Here is a 17904-nt window from a genome sequence, read left to right on the forward strand (position 1 = left end):
TATTTATTCATGAGAGATACAGAGAGAGAGGCAGAGACATAGGCAGAGGGAGAAGCAGTCTCCCTGTGGGAAGCCCAATGCAGGATTCTATCCCAGGACCAAACGACCTGAGCCAAAGGCAGATAGATGCTCAATCACTGAGCCACCCAGGTGTCCAAGGGGATGGTATTTATAATAACTCTAGGAAAGCATAAACCAAGGATGTCTTAGGCAAATTGGGACATAAATTCACCCAAGCTTTTGGTGAGATATTCCCAGACCACATGTATGAAGCCATGAGATAATGAAAAAATTGGTGAGGCAAAATACATTTTTATACTAAAGAAGACAAAGATACACAACAGGACATTCATATGAATGTCTTTTTTTATTTTTAACAGCTTCTTTGAGATAAAATTCACATATCATAGAATGAACTCATTTGACATGTGCAATTTAATGATTTTTAGGTGTATGTTTATAGGGTTGTACAGCTATCACCACAGCCTAATCTGAGAGCATTTTCTTAGCCCCTAAAAGAAACCCCTTAACAGTCACTCCTCATCTCCTTCCAAGCTCTCCTATACTGGATAACCACTAATTTGTTTTTTGTCCGTAGAATTGCCTATTCTGGACATTTCATGCAAATGGAATCATACCATATGTGGCCTTTGTGTCTGGCTTCTTTCTCTTAGAGGTGTTTATGCATGTTGTAACATGTATTAATAGCCCATTCTTTTTGATGGCTGAATAGAATTCTGTTGTATGTATACACAGTATTTTGTTTATCCCCTGCCAGTTGATGGACATTTGCGTTGTTTTCACTTGGGGCTATTATGACTAAAATCGAATATTTGTCACATTAATTTTTGATATAAAACTTAGGACTTTTATGCTTGCTTTTGCTACAATGCTTGCTAAACTCATAAACTTCACCTTTTTTTTTCTTCATTTTCTACTAGGTGATTGCATGTGAACAGCAATTGGATACCACTTATGATGCCAGGTGTGACACATGGTCCCTGGGGATCACAGCCATCGAGCTAGGGGATGGAGATCCTCCACTGGCCGACCTGCATCCCATGAGAGCACTTTTCAAAATACCAAGGTCAGAGGACTAACATGGGGTACAGTATCTGTAGCCCATCTTACTTACTCCAGCCAGTGAGTGCTCATTAGGGAAATATTCAATAAATTTCAGCAAGTTGAGAGCACAGTGGCCTGGAATATCATTCTGCATCTTTTGAGACAATGTGTTTATTCAGTGGCTTCGTTTCCCTGGTCCAAGTAAAAGCTTTCTCTTGATCCTCATCATGTCTTCCTTTGGCAAGGATTTGATCTCAGAAGGCAGTAGTTCTCCCACTCTTCTTCCATTCCCCAATTTTTTTTAAAAGATTTTATTTACTTATTCATGACAGAGAGAGAGAGAGAGGAAAGACACAGGCAGAGGGAGAAGCAGGCTCCCTGCTGATGCTGAGCCTGATGTGGGACTCGATCCCTGGTCTCCAGGATCACACCCTGGGCTGAAGGCAGGCGCTAAACCGCTGAGCCACCCAGGCTGCCCCTATTCCCTAATTTGTTAGGAAGGCTGTAGGCCACAGTTGGTGCAATAGTGATTGGCTTTGTTTCACTCTATCAATCCAATAATTTTATACGACTTGCTAAGACTTTGGAAGTTTCAAATGATGTTATTAATAAAATTATATACAAAATTTGCTGATAAAATAGTAATGACTTTAAATATGTTAATATTTGAACACATTAATATAAAACAGTAAACTTAGAATAATCTCTTTGAAGCCATGAAAGCACTTTCCTATCTATGTAGACTCCTCCCCTTCAGTGTGTATATTAACACTCTTTCCCTTCTTTATCCTATTACTAATTAAAGACTATTTTTATGTATTTTTGGGGTAGTTCCTAGATGTTTCAGGAAACTGATGTGAAAAGACTGCCTATTGTTATTATATATGTGTTATCTTTTAAGGACTGTGTTAAAGGATTGTACCTGGTACTATAATCCCAATGGAATGCATACCCAAGGCCTATGATGACAGGGGTCCAGGGCAGTGGTAGGGTGGTATGTTATATAGTTTTATGAAACAAATTGTGTCATCCTAGTACCTATAGCACATGGAATCATATATATAAACCCCCTGGGAACAGTTCTCCTCCTAAAGAAGTAATGCCAATATGTTATATTCATGTCTAAATGGGTTCTTTAGGAATATTTGGCATGTATTTAAATTAGTATAAGACCAAAGAATTTGAATGTATTTTTAATTTTATCTTTGAACTTCCTGTCTGATATGTATGTTCTGAATTATAGTGTCTTACCATCCTTTACATAACAATTTCAACATAAATCTCAGACCTAGCTGTTTGTAAAATATGCTGTTTATTTGGTAAGTGGGGGAACAAGATTACAAAAAAAACAAAACCTGCCATATACCAAGTCTAAGATATTTCATTAAATTTAAAGAAAACAACAACAACAACAAAAAGTCTATTTCCTAACTCCCACTGTCATTCCATCTGTAAGATGAAGCCCTATAACTTCTTGAGCCATTTTAATTATGGTTTAAGCCACCATAAGTAGTTGGACGCTGTTATTCTTGGTGATGACACCAGATGGAGGAAGGAGGACACCGCTGCTGTTTATTGTACCTGTGAGCCAGGTGCTTCTGTAATATAGGTGAGGTTTGGTGGGGTGAGGCCTGCAGCGATGACCAAGAAAGAATTCTTGAGATGTTTGGTGCAAAATGGTGGTTTTACTAAAGCCTGGGGATAGGGCCTGTGGGTAGAAAGAGCTGCTGTCCTGGACTTGTGAGGGGTGGCTGATTATATACTTGGGAGTTGGGGGAGGTAAGGAAAAAGAGGTTTCAAAAGGATTTTCATATGCCAAAGAGGACTCACAGGATATTGGAGGCCTTGCCATTGTCAAGGCAAGGTTATTTTTCCCTCTAGTAACGCATGGACATGAAGGCAGTTGGGAGGTCCCAGGAGAAATGTCACACATAATCCACCCCAGAGTTGGGAGGCCGGGAGGTTTGCAGGGTGTCAGCTTGTGCTTTGTCCTCAGCAGTTTTCTGTTCCCTCATCACTCTTAACTTACTTCTTCTTACTTCTGCCACCAGTATGTCTCTAACATGAAGGTCTTAGAACACTAACTGTAGAAATAATTAGAAAAAAACGGGATCTGAAAACATACCCTGTTCCGAATGTTTTAAAATCATCAAAACTTTGTTATACCCAAAGCAAGCCAGTAAATCTCCAAGAAAGGAAATTTTTAGGAGGGCAAGAAACAAAAACAAGACTACTGGGAAAGAGAATTCCTTCTTTTAATGTGCAAATCAGCAATCTTCAAATAGTCCTAAGAATTGTACAATGAGCTAGAGGCGTGATCCAGGGTAGATGAGTGGCTGCACTTTTCTTTAATGAGCCTATACAAACTGTACACTAATTTCATTAGAAGCTATTTAAGGAGTAATGCAGAACTGAAGACAAAGTGTTTCCATTCCACTAATGAAAACAAAGAGCTGTTAAGGATTAGTGTAAAGCCATACTTCAGCAAATTCAGCTATCATGGTTGATCAATGCTGCTTGATTACAGAGTTAGATCAACCTCATTTCCAAGTGATGTGCCTTCGTATTCATGAACATACCAAAAAAGAAAAAGTCTTCTCTGGCCTAAAAATAAAGGGAACTGGTAACAAAATCTTTTAAGTGGCATTCAGAGCTTTATAGCTAATCATATTTTCCAGTTCCTTACTTTTGTAACTTTGTTTCCAGCAACAACAGAACAACTCCAAAAGGCATTCTACTATGCCCCTGTCTGCTACAGTTTCCCTCGTATTCGGAATGACACACCTTTCAGGTCACCTCTGTGTACTCTGGATATTCCTCATGAGGCTTCTCCAGTACTCAAAGTAAAAAACAAACAAACAGAAAACAATTCCCCAGTATTTGCTGTTTTTGCTTTGCCAAGTATTGATATTTGCCTCTAGGGCACTCAGGTAAAAGCAAAAAGATTTGTTAAAAGAAAAAATGATCAGTTAGAAAAATTGGGTTGTATATGAAGTGCTTTCAGAGAAACAAGGAAGCTGTCATTTTATATGAAGAATTATTAATAACTAATTATCTGTCTTTGAATTGGAAAATTGTGGTCATGCTTGATAATGCCTAGCAGAACCTGATTGCAGTGATGCACCAGTCTGTCCTGCTCTGATTTTGCACTGACTGACCAATGTGCACAATCCAACCTCGATGCTTATTTTTCTAGGAATCCACCCCCCAAACTAAGGCAGCCTGAGATCTGGTCAGCAGAATTCAATGACTTCATTAGCAAGTGAGTAACAACGGAGTGTTTTTTAAAAACAAAGGGATACCATCCTGCTAGAATTTGAAATGTGCCTTTTACAACCTTTCCTCTAAGCTTCTGAATCTCCTCCTCATTTCTTATCTGTTGAACAGCCCCAGAGGGTTTCCATTATTGTCTTGAAAACCAGCATTTGTACTGTCCTCTGAATGTTCAGTGAATCCATTATTCCTCAAATAATGATTTTAGGGTCATGTTCATTCACCTAAAGATAGTTATTCTTCTGAGGTTGCTTCCTTGTCCATGAACACATCCTTCTGTCTACCTGCCTTTTGCAAGCTGTGGCCTCTGCATGTCCCCCTCCTCACCTACCATCTATTCAATCAGTATTTTTAACCCTTCATTTATCTGCATCACTTGTTCCCATCAAAGGAATTTTCATTGCAATTGGTGAATCTGATAATTGTATCGATAAAATCCTTATGTATTTGAAATGCAGTGAACATTTTCTTTTAAAGATTTTATTTATTTGAGAGAGACTAAGAGAGAGAACACAAGCAGGGATTAAGAGTAGAGGGAGAAGCAGATTTCCTGCTGAGCAGGGAGCTGATGCGGGACTTGATCCCAGAACTCTGGGATCATGACCTGAGCCAAAGTGCCCTGTAGTGAACATTTTTAATTTGACAAATATTTAGCATAAGTGTAGTGCCTCTGGACAATCGGCTGGAGGATATGAGTCAACAGTTTTTAAATATCTGTTCCATGAACTTGTTTTCAAAATCTTTTTATGTCTTCATCATAAATGATGATGATGATGATGATGACGACAACGACAATGATGATGCTAATGCGGAGGATGACCCCAGGTTGTAAATAGGAGGCAGGGGACATTAAGCTTACATATATAAGGGGTGTCTAGATGGCTCTGTCTGTTAAACATCTGCCTTCAGCCCAGGTCAGGATCCCAGAGGATCCTACCCCACTCAGGCTTCCTGCTCAGTGGGGAGTCGGCTCCTCTGCTCCTTCCTCTCATTTTGCCCCTTACTTCCTTGTGCTCTCTCTTTCTCTCACTTGCTCTCTCTCTCAAATAACTCAAATAAATAAATAAAATCTTTAAAAAAAATCACAAGTGTCAGATACCACTCAAAATGTAGAAAGCGCAAAGAAAGTGAAGGAACTAGTTATACATGTACTACAATCATTGGGTGTTGTTTTTTATAAGATTTTATTTATTCATGAGAGACACAGAGAGAGAGAAAGGCAGAGACATAGGCAGAGGAAGAAACAGGCTCCATATAGGGTGCCCGATGTGGGACTCGATCCTGGGACTCCAGGATCATAACCTGAGCCAAAGGCAAACGCTCAACCACCGAGTCACCCAGGTGTCCCTCATTGGTTTTTCTACCAAGAATATCTACTTATTCCCTTATTCCTGTAAAGACAAGAGGTTTAGAGTTAAGGGGTGTGAAAACCCAAGGATTGAGAGTCCACTTTGCTCCCCGGATTTCGCATAAGCATTATATTACTGAGTATCTACTGTGTGCACTACAGAGTGTTTGATAAAGTGCAGTCAGATTTCACATGTCTTGGGAGAACCCCTGGTAACTTTGAAGGTCTTCCCACAATTCGTAATTCCCCCCACGTCTGCGGTCCCTCCACACAGATCCTCAGTGGAACTTGGTGACTTTGACGTGTGTCACACCATTTTACCTCCGAGAAACATTTCCTGATTTCCTCCAGGCAGCTGGTTAGTATCCTGTCCTGTGTGCTATCACTGGATTCTGTTCCTCTTCCGTTAGTAACCCTGGCACTTTTGCTTAGCTGCCTGTTTAGATGCCTCTCTTCCCAGCTAGACAGTGAATAACTGCAGGGCACTGAATATGCCTCACTTGTCACTGTAATGCCAGTGTCCAGCAGAGTGCCTGGTACATACCAGCTATTTGATACAGTTCTACTTGGATCAAATAATTTCATATGTGACTATAATCAATCGATCGAATGAGTACTGTAGATGTCAGAAGTGCATGCATTCTGTTAAGCTAAATGGACACTAAGAGCACTTATTCTTATTTTCAGATACTGTCATCCTTATTCCTTAACATATTTTACCATCCCTGGGAAATATGTTACTGGTTAAGCCCAGGAAAAGAAATTGCCAAATTATCATCCCCAGGGAGAGCAACAGTATAGATTAGAAATGCCAATGCCCTAGTCAAGCCATGGGTTTCTTCTTCCTCTCTTTTTTTTTTTTTCTTTTTCTATGTCCCCAAGTGCCAGCTGAGCTCTGACCAGTTGTCTCACAACCATAACTCCTCTGAATCTCAGGGTTGGAACAATACTAGAAATTGATACAGCCCAAACCATACCCAGAGTATAAATCCTTCTCGAACATGGGTGCTGAGTGGCCATCCCATCAGGATATCCTCATCCCTAATAAAGGTGATCATCCCCAGTGCAACCCATTCTAACTCTGATAAGCCTCACTGTTGAAAAGTTCTTCCTTATACTGACCTGAAATCTGTTTCTCTCTTAATTCCACGAATTGATCCTGGGTTCTTTGTCTCTTGTAACCACAGAAAGCTAGTCTAATCCCTCTTCCAAATATTTGAAGACCTCTGTTGTGGCCAATTAAATGTCCTCTTTGTTCAAATGTCCCTCCCATGTTGCTGTTTCAGGTGTTCTCACTAGCTTTATCCTTTCTCATGCAATGATTTCATTGAACCTACTGATAGGTGTGGCATGCTTTAGTACCTCTGATATATATATATATATCTCCCCTCTGATATATATATATATATATATATATATATATAGAGAGAGAGAGAGAGAGAGAGAGAGAGAGAATGACAAAAAATGTCCCCTGATGTGAAGTTTCAACATCCCCAGAACATTATTAGCCTCCTCAGATAGCTTAGCAGTTTTATCACGTAGAAAGAAATAGATCAATTGAGAAGCCTTTAAAAGTATTAGAGGAGGGAAACAGAAAAGTTTGTTTTAATTTTAGATAAGCTTTCAAACTGTAATGACTTCAATGCCTCATTCTTTAGCTACTGACTTGTAAAGGAGACTTTGCAGGGGAGGCCTCATTTAATTACCACTAGGCCAAAATGCTTGCTGGGGCCATAGGGAGTGGAGTTGAGTCAGAAACTGGTAACTCTGCAGTAGCATTGCTCACAGATGTGTACTCTTTCACAAACATGCATTTCATCATATTGTAGTGTAACATTTTTTGAGATATGCTGCTCAGGATGAGCATTTGTGAGGAGCATTGCTTTCTTGTGTTATAGTAGTTTTTAGGAATATGAATAAAATGTCAAAACTCGAACTTATCTAGTAATTACATGTTCTTTCTTTCTTCCTTTTTTCTTTTCTTTCTTTTTTTTTTTTTTTTTTGGCCAGTGCAGGTGCTTGACTAAAGATTATGAAAAGCGTCCAACAGTGTCTGATCTTTTACAGCATAAATTCATTACTCAAATCGAGGGCAAAGATGTGATGTTGCAAAAACAACTAATGGAATTCATTGACATTCATCAAGGCATGGGAGGCACAGAAAAGGCCAGGTAATCCAATAACATCTTCGCTCACGAAGTCCAAACATCGTCTAACAATGCTGAACTATTTTATAATGCAATCGTTGTGAAGGCGAGAAAAGACCTCATTTGAATTAGTTCCCTGTGGTTCAGAGATAAGGGGATTCTTGCATGTAAACTGAATTCACAGTTGAGTTGCATCCCAGTATTGGTAACATTGCTCACAGCATTTCTAAAGAACTTCACCAGAAGAAAGAATGTAAACTTTAGTAGATGGTTAGTATTGGCATATATTTTCTTGTGTTTTCTGCTCTTCTGTAAAGTTAAGGTATTTTAGATTTGAGATTTAAAAAGGAACATAAACTTTGAAAGACTTTCTGATAAATATTATTTCTTGGTATCATTTTTTCTGGCTTAGCTGCATTCAAAAATCATTTTAAATATCATTATCCTACTTCCTATTTCGATATCTAATAATCTGTTATGTATAGTTTATATAATATTGAATGTGCCTTTTACTTATTATAGATAGTATATATGTTTATTTCAAGGAGTTTAGAAGATAGAGAAGTATATAACAAAATCAATCAAGTATTACATTTTAATCTATAACCTTTTAGTATCTTGTGAATCAATACACATTTTTTAAAAATTGGAATTTACTTATATGTGTTCTGGAGCCTGGTTTTGTTTTTGTCTTTGTAATCCCCATCACCTATTTCATCCATCCCCCTATACTCTCTCCCCTCTGGCGACTACCAGTTTGTTCTCTGTGTTTATGAGTCTGTTTTGGGGTTTTTGTTTGTTGGTTTATTTGTTTTGTTTTTTAGATTCCACATATAAGTAAAATGATATGGTATTTGTCTCTTTTGAGTTTATTTTACTTAGCATAATACCCTCTAGGTCCATCCATGTTATTCAAATGGCAAGATCTCATTCTTTTTTATAGCTGAGTAATATTCCATTTGTGTGTGTGTGTGTGTGTGTGTGTGTGTGTGTGTGTGTGTGTATACCGTACCTTCTTTATCTGTTCACCTTTCCACAGACACTTGGGTTGATTCCATATATTGACTGTCATAAATAATGCCACAGTGAACACAGGAGTGCCTATATCTTTTAAATTAGTGTTTGCATTTCCTTTTTTTTTTTTTTTAAGATTTAATTTATTCATGAGAGAGAGAAAGAGAGAGAGGCAGAGACACAGGCAGAGGGAGAAGCAGGCTCCATGCAGGGAGCATGATGTGGGACTTGATCCCGGGTTTCCAGGATCACACCCTGGGCCGAAGGCAGGCGCTAAACTGCTGAGCCACCCAGGGATCCCCAGCGTTTTCATTTTCTTTGGGTAAATACCTAGTAGTGGAATTACTGGATTGTATGGTATTGCTATATTTAATATTTTGAAGAACCTCCATACATTTTGCACAGTGGCTACACCAGTTAATATTCCCATCAACAGTGTGTGAGGGTTCCTTTTTTCCATATCTTCAGCAACACTTGTTTCTTGTCTCTTTGATTGTAGCCATTCTTCTGATTGTGAGATGGTATTTATTATGGTTTGGATTTGTATTTCCTTTTTTCTACATCCTCACCAACACTTTAATTTCTTGTCTTTTTGATTCTAGCCATTCGAACAGGTATGAGGTGATATTTGTTGTGGTTTTGATTTTCATTTTGCTGATGATTGGAGATCTTGAGCATCTTTTCATGTGTCTGTTGGCCATCTGAATATCTTTGGAAAAATGTCTATTCAAGTCTTATTCCTATTTTATTTTATGTATTTATTCATGAGAGACACACAGAGAGGCAGAGACATAAGCAGAGGGAGAAGCAGACTTCCTGCAGGGAGCCTGATGCGGGACTCCATCCCAGGACCCCAGGATCACGACCTGAGCCAAAGACAGATATTCAACCGCTGAGACACCCAGGCGTCTCTTCTTCCCATTTTTAATCAGGAAGAAAGAAAAGAATATGTAATTACTAGATAAGTTCGAGTTTTGACATTATTATCCATATTCCTAATTTATTTGTTAGTATTGGATTGTATAAGTTCTTTTTATATTTTGGGTATTAAAACCTTTATTGGATATATCATTTGCATATATCTTTTCCCATTCAGTAGGTTGCTTTTTTCATTTTGTTGATGGTTTCCTCTGTTGTGCAAAAGCTTTATATTTTGATGCAGTCCCGATAGTTTATTTCTGCTTTTGTTTTCCTTGCCTGAGGAAACGTATCCATAAATATGTTGCTAAGGCCAATGTCCAAGAGACTACTGCCTATGTTATCTTTTAGTTTTATGGTTTCAGGTCTCACATTTAGGTCTTTAATCTATCTCGAGCTTATTTCTGTGTATGGTGTAAGAAAACGATCTAGTTTCATTCTTTTACATGTAGCTGTCCAGCCTTCCCAACACCAGTGAAGAAACTGTCTACCCCATTGTATATTCTTGCCTCCTTTTTATAGGTTAAGTGACTGTATGAAGTGAGTTTATTTGGACTCGCTATCCTCTTCCATTGATTGATTGTTGGAACCTGCTTTTTTTCACTAAATAGTGAATATTCATGTCATTAAATCTATGTCATTCATATTCTATGACAGATCTTTTTAATTGCTGCAGACATTACCTTGCATGACTGCTCAATAATTGATTTAAATAATCCTCTATCATTAGACATTTAGGTTGTTCCTAATTTTTTTTAAAGATTTTATTTATTTATTCATGAGAGACACGGAGAAAGAGACAGAGACATAGGCAGAGGGAGAAGTGGGCTTCTTGCAGGGAGCCCAATGTGGGACTTAATTCCAGACCCGGGATCACAACCTGAGCCAAAGGCTCTCAATCCCTGAGCCGCCCCGATGTCCCAAGTTCCTAATTATTTTTTAACTCTAATAAGTAACACTCATGAACAGAACTGCACATGAATCCCTTATTGTTTCCTTAAGATAAATTCCTAGAGACAGTACTAAGTCAAAGAGTAGTCTTTTATAGTTTCAGTTGATTCTTGAGAATTCTATTAGTTCCATTTCAGGAGCATATCACTATTTAGGGCTAAGTTAGGAGAAGTGAGTAAAAAATAGTGCATGACTTAAAAGATGATTCTGTTTGAATTCCTGTCAAGGGTTACATGTTTCATTGCTATTTGCTTGATGCCTAACTGAGTGCCAGACGTTAGGACTTTCTATTATCTCATGTGATTTTACAATAGCTCTGAGGGAAGTGTTCTAGGATGCCCCATTTTCACAACTAAGAAGAACCAAAGTTTGTGGAGGCTAATTAACTTGTGCAAGGCTACACAGGTAATGAATGGCTTAGCTGGAATTCAAATCCTGATCCCTAAACCCAGGCTTTATTCACATGAGTAAAAAGAGTAATGACAATAGACATCTCTGGAGGTAATAGTCTGCCTATATGAGTTTACAGCCTTGCTGGAGAGACAGAACTCATATTCCTGTAATGAGGAAACGTTACGTTGTGAGTGGAATGCATTGCAGATAAGAAGGAAGCAGGTGTGTAGTTTACAGTGAGTAGGTGGCCATGAGCTCATACATGTTCATCCTTTCTTTGTGTGAATTCAGTTCCATGGTTGGCCATGACCCCATTCTTTCCATAGCAAGCAGATAAACAAGCAAACAAACAAAAAGAACAGAAACTGAAGTGTACCAGCACTGTGTAGGGTGTTCAAGAACTATGTCAAGAACTATGGAGGATTTGAGATTTTACTTTTTTTTGTAAGCTCATAGTTGACGTTCCAGTTTCTTGCATATTGGCAGAAGATACGAGATGCCAGGATCAGAGACAAAGGGCTTTACTACTCTTGCTAAGCTAACAACATGAGTTTTATATTCATGTTGGTTGTTCTTGCCCCACATGTGCTAGGGCTGATGTGAAATGACCTAAGTGGATGGGTATATACAGTGGGTTTGCCTCCCAGTGTAGGAACCTGAGCTTGGAAAACTCCAGTCTTTGAAAACGGCTGGCACACTTGCCCAAGGTTTGTCTTAGAGTGACATTATCTTACTATCCTGTTCAACAAACAAAACTTCTATCTGTTCTGGAGAGAGACATTCTCTCTAACTTCCAAGACCATTTGCTATACAAGCATCCTTGGAAATACAGTCTGGAAAAAAAGCTAATATAAGACATACAGAAATGTGAGAGACCCATGGAGAATTGCCTCCCAGCATCCAAGCATCATAAGAATGGTTGAATTACACAATATTTAGATTCTAAGCCTATTGCTCCAAGTTCCAGAGGTTAAAATAAGGAAAAAAAATTATTGAAAACAGCTATAGATTGGGTACCGCATTAGGCTCAACACTTGTATTTCTGAGTCACAAAATTGATTCTTGTTTATCCTGTTAAGAATTCAGAATATGTCTTCGATATGAGAACTTTTTTTTTTTTTCGATGTGAGAACTTCTGTTTCACCCAGTTGTGGAAAATTTCCAGTCATTATTCTGTTAAATATTGATCCTCTTTTATTCTTTTTATTTTCTACTTCTAAGAGATAAATATTGCAGTGTCTTGTATACCTCATGTATCTTATACTTTCTCTTTTATGTTTGTCATTCATTATTAATTTCTGCTTTTTTGGGGATGATTTCTTCAGAATTGTTTATCAATTCACTAATTCTTAGGACTTGTCTAGAGTTACCCTGAATACGTATTTTTCATGCTGATATTTCTGTCAACAGCTCTATTTTTATTTCTAGAATTTCTTACTTTCTGTAAACATTTATTCTTTATTTATATCTGACTTTATTTCTGGCTATTCATATCTGGCTACTTTTTTTTCTTTTTTTGTGAATGTGGTTCTTTTCTTTGTCTCTGTAGACTCTTTAATAGTCATTTCTTGATTTGCATTTCAAAACGGATCAGTTGTCCTGATTATTGAGTTCATTTGTTCCCTTAATATTTGGTTTTCTTCTGGGGTTTAGAATTTTGGTTTGCTCTGCCACCATGAACGGGAAGGGTTTTTGTTCTTCTTTTTCTTTCCTTCTGCATTCTCTTCTTCTTCTTCTTCTTCTTCTTTTTTTTTTTTTTTTTTTTTTTGGAAGCTTTGCTTTTGCCATAATCTGGCTTCAGGAGCCCTTCTGCCCAATAGGATTTGGAGGGCATTATAGATTTGGTCACTGAACCAGTGTGAAGTAGACCTTGTGTCTGTGATTCCTCTTGTCATTGCAGGCACTTGGCTCCATAAAAGGAAGAAGATGCAGATTTTTTTCAATGCTCTCTTCCAGGTAAGAGACATCCCTTCCCCACATTCAGCTGCATTCTCTCTCGCCAGCCTAGGTAAAGGCCTTCATTGTGAGTGGGGCATTTTGTTTCCTTTACCTTCCAAGCCTCTTCCGCCTTTTTCTGGTCCTGGGCTTTGTGTCAGCCTGTGGTTTCTGCCCTCTTGTCCAGGGTGTATCTGACCTGTTTGGTCCACTATAATGCTCATCTTGCTTTCAAGAATGTCTTTGCTGTTTTAATACTACTTAAAAATATTCAAACAAATATTCTGTTTTTCACAAGTATATAATTTGGAGGAGATGGGAGTAGAGTTTGGATCATTAATGCACAACACCTTTTGACCATGGATCTTAGTCCATGAAAAGAGTGAAACATACTCTGGCAAAAGGAGAGAGGCTGCAGGGCGCCACTGGCAACATATTGGTGGGGTAGTAGTCTTCAATATCAGGTGGAATTATTTGATCCCAGCATTTGTAAGGTTGATCCAAAATCTGTGCTAAATCAACATAGCTGTTCGAAGCTGACATTTTTTTTTTTTAAGATTGACTGATTGATTGATTGATTGATTGATTCATGAGAGACACAGAGAGAGAGAAAGGCAGAGACACAGGCAGAGAGAGAAGCAGACTCCATGCAGGGAGCCCAACCCCTGGTCTCCAGGATCCTTTCCTGGGCTGAAGGCGGCGCTAAGCCGCTGAACCACCGGGCTGCCCGACATTTTTTGTTTTGTTTGTTTGGGTTTTTTTGTATGTGACATTAACCTGTGAAATCAGATTGATATATGTCTTTGGCTGGATAATTCTTAAAGAATCATAATTCAGTTTTAAAGAAGACTGTCCTAAAATAAATTGAATACAAACTGAGTACTTTAAATTTCCTGATAACGGCCAGGGGCAGTGTTAGAAGGCACTGTGGGATGGATACAAGAACTTTGTATCTTAAGTCAAGGCCTGAATATATATAACAGGTCACTCTCATAACTTACTCACCTGCTCTGAGGAATCAAGAAGCATATGCAGGCAGCAACTCCTTCTGTGACAGACTCTCCAGCCATGGAAACGTGTTTTTCACCAAAGTTAAATTGACAGTGTTACAGTGCAGACTGAATCCATGAGAACTTTAAATTATAAAAGATTTTAAAAGAAAAGTTTGGCCCTTGAATCCAGTATTTTAAAGTATTCAATTGCATGATTTAATGGGAACAGATAAAAGTCATTTGTAATTGAAATGTACTATTCAACATTCTTGACTAAAAACAATACAAGCCAATTTAAGAAGAAAAGCAATTGAGTGAAAAATACTGAATGGCTCAGGGGATTGAGAGGAAGGCAGAGAGCCAGGCCTAGGTATGAAACAAAGGAAGCCTCAATTAGCCTTCCCCAAGAACTGCCTAGGAAGCCACCACTGATACCTACTCTCCACTCCAAGTCCTGCGGCAACACTGGTTTCTGGAATGCCACAACCACTTCAAAATGTTTGTAAACTGACCTTGAGCTCTGTCGCTCAAGATTCTAAGTTCCATACAAGGCCATCTGGTTCCCTATGCTTAGATCATAGATCCATGTTGTACAGGTGAAGAAATGCAGTGAGAAACACTTGCTTCTCCCTCACTTCCAGTTTCTCTCTTTCTTTCTTTTTTTTATTTATTCATGAGAGATACATAGAGAGAGGCAGAGACATAGGCAGAGGGAGAAGCAGGCTCCTCGAAGGGAGCCCGATGTGGGACTTGATCCCTGGACCCCAGGATCACTCCCTGAGCCGAAGGCAGATGCTCAGCCACTGAGCCACCCAGGCATCCTTCACTTCCAGTTTCTGTGTGAGAGGCAGAATGCTTTCTTGCAACCGTCTTGGAATTTCTTCCCACAGAGGAAGGATATATTGAGATACTATAGCAGTGAATTATGTGGAAAATGGAAACAGGTTTCTAAAATTCTTTATTTTTTATATCTTGAACATATACCTAAAAGTATTATTTAAGATATGATTTGCATTCCTTAAATAAAGGAAAAACCTAGCCCAGTACCCACTTGAAGGATAAATCCCAACTCAGAATTTCATTTTGTGGGGCACCTGGTGGCTCAGTTGGTTGAGCTTCCAACTCTTGGTTTTGGCTCTGGTCCTGGGATGGAGCCCTGGGTCAAATTCCATGCTCAACAGGGAGTCTGCTTGGAAGATTCTCTCCCTGGGCCCCTCCCCACAACTCACTAGCTAGCAATCAATCAATCCATCTTTTAAAGAATTTTGTTTTGTGGTTATATTATTAGCATGTCACCTTGAAAAATTTATTTTGTTTTACATACAAAGCAAAGTAACTTTAATATTTTACTTGATACCCTGGATATGCTAGTGGTGATTAACTTTGATGTGTGTAAATTCTGTTTTGCATATAATTTTATAAAAGCAAAAAGGAAGGACGCCCTGGTGGCTCTGCCTTCAGATCAGGGTGTGATCCCTGAGTCTGGGATTGAGTCCGGCATCAGGTTCCTTGGAGGGAGACTGCTTCTTCTCCCTCTGTCTATGTCTCTACCTCTCTCTCTGTGTCTCTCATGAATAAATAAATAAAATCTTTAAAAATAAATAAATAAAAGTAAAAAAAAAGTATTTGTAAGAATTTAGTAACCCAAACATAGTCATTTCTTAGGCCCAAAATACAGCTGTACTTGTGGTGCTCTTACAATCACCCCACTTGTCCCAGCATATATGGTTTTGAAACCAAGATATAAGGCAACTTTGAGACATATCTGAAAGGATTAACAAATGAAAGACAAACTAAAAAATTATACAACCATTCAGTACTGAAAGCCTGATTCAAGCTGTCAATTCTTTATTTAGATATAAGGCTTTATGTCATGTAAATTTCAGTTGAAAGGGATTTTGATTTTACAAAAAAAAGAAAAGGAATAAAAAAAGGAAGCAGAAAAATCAGTGGGAGGTAATAATAGGGTTTTTTCAGTGGGATACAATGCGTGATTCTATTTTATTCTCTATTTTCTGGGCTTGGTAATTTTTCTCTAATGGCTATAACTATGTCTTTGAGAATTATTCACCCTTTGGAACGTTATACTCATTTCCCCTAATATGTGGGACTTTTAAAAAGCTTATCCTGGCTGCTCTTATAATAACTACTCTTTTGATTCCCATATCTGCGTGAATATTTCAAAGTTTCAAAGACACTTCAAACTGAACATGTCCAAAATTGAATTTATGCTGTCCCATCCAAAGTTAGTACTTTGGTCCCTTTCTTATTAATGACACCACCACTCAATTCCTTCTGCCAACCAGAAATCTAGGGATTATCTTGGCGTAGTCTTCTTTTCTATTTTCTGTTTTTAGCCTACAGCACGACTAAATTTCTTATGCCTTCATTCAACCCAACACCAATTGTGATATGATCCTTGCTACCATGGAAATCATTATTTATTATTTGGTGTGTGTGTCTGTGTGCTTATAGTCTAAGTAAATTTTATTTTGGAAAATTCCAGTTTTATCTTTGCCAAAACAACGGGTAAAGGAATTGTCCATATGAAATCCAAGAGAAGAGTTCTCATTAAGGCATGAGCTGGTGACAGTGTCTGTCCAAGAGAGGGAACTTAGAAAAATGATAAGTGGAGGTGGGAGGATATAGTAAGGGTTCATTTAGGACCAGGAAATTTAGAAAATAAATAATAACTTATCCTTCTCCACCTGAAATATTTCCTTATGCCTTTCTTTACTACTTCCTCTTCCAGAAAAGTTCCCAGATAAGAGCTTTTAAGCATGATCTCTTGGGGGAATTTTATAGGAATAGGCTATTGATTAAGCATTTCCATGGGTAAGGCCATTATGACTATCTCTGCTTTTAAGTTGCAATAAATAAAGGAATTCAAGTAAACAGGAAGAATAAGTTGTTAAAATGTACTAACAAGCTATAAATAATTTCTAGGAGTTAAGTTACTTTGATGCTTCAGAGTAAAATGCTTTATAAACAGAGTGAAAAACCATCAAGGAAAGGGAAAAAACCATCAACCAAGGGGAAACACAAGGCTTGTTCTGGGTCATTTTATATCCTGTCATGCAGAAGAGCTGGAGCCAGACCCTATTTGTCCTAACACCTAGTTCAGTTCCTGTCTGGATCATGCTGCACCCTTTTTTTCCCACCAGAGAATAGTCATGCCAAAATAGATTTATTATTGGAAGGGAACTTTTCTTCTGGTTACTTATTTGAGAGACCAGAAAACTGAAGCCAGAGAAATTCAGTCCTGCCAATTCAATAACTAGTTCACAACCCATGCAGAGCTGTAGCTCAGATCCCATGATTTTCAGACCAGTCCTCTTACTAGTTTCTGTATCCCTCACCAGTAGTAGAAATTAGCATTCACAAAACTAGTGATACTAAGAGTTTTTGCTGGATTTTGGGGAGCTGCTTTGTATGATTTACTCATAATGGGCATTTCGGCTTTCACCAGCTTCTTTGAAATACTGCAGTTGGAGTTTACTGAGGAGTGTATTCAAGGGTCAAGAAATTTTTGCTCATGTTTCCCTAGACTTTTTTCTTTTAATTAAGAGGGTAGAGTGTAGAAGTAACTAAGTTTAAAATAATTTAGCACCTTTGAAATATTTGGGATACAGTCATGTTGTAACTTGATTTTAGTGACTGTTTGACATGAATTGATGATCATCAACATCATGATCTTTTCCTTTCTTTTGAAAAGAGTTTAGGGATTTGCATTTGTTGTTGTTTTTTAGATTTTATTTATTTATTTATTCATGGGAGACAGAGAGAGAGAGAGAGAGAGAGAGAGAGGCAGAGGGCGAAGCAGGCTCCATGCAGGGAGCCCGACCTGGGACTCTATCCAGGGTCTCCA

The 17904-nt window shown here is 38.3% G+C and overlaps 1 protein-coding gene across 6 annotated transcripts in view; it reads left to right on the forward strand.

The window, feature by feature from the left end:
- MYO3A (myosin IIIA) overlaps positions 1-17904 on the forward strand; it is a 372796-nt gene that overhangs the window by 191595 nt on the left and 163297 nt on the right. For 5 of the 6 annotated variants that reach the window (XM_072742032.1, XM_026013647.2, XM_072742058.1 and 2 more), the window contains 3 exons: positions 942-1087; positions 4262-4327; positions 7702-7857. In XM_072742032.1, coding sequence (XP_072598133.1) covers positions 942-1087; positions 4262-4327; positions 7702-7857 — 368 coding nt within the window. Of the gene's footprint in view, positions 1-941; positions 1101-4261; positions 4328-7701; positions 7858-17904 lie in introns of those variants that run through there. The other variant, XM_072742061.1, reaches the window with a different exon arrangement.

The sequence above is a fragment of the Vulpes vulpes genome, chromosome 2, assembly GCF_048418805.1.
Source record: "Vulpes vulpes isolate BD-2025 chromosome 2, VulVul3, whole genome shotgun sequence".
Lineage (NCBI taxonomy): Eukaryota > Metazoa > Chordata > Mammalia > Carnivora > Canidae > Vulpes > Vulpes vulpes.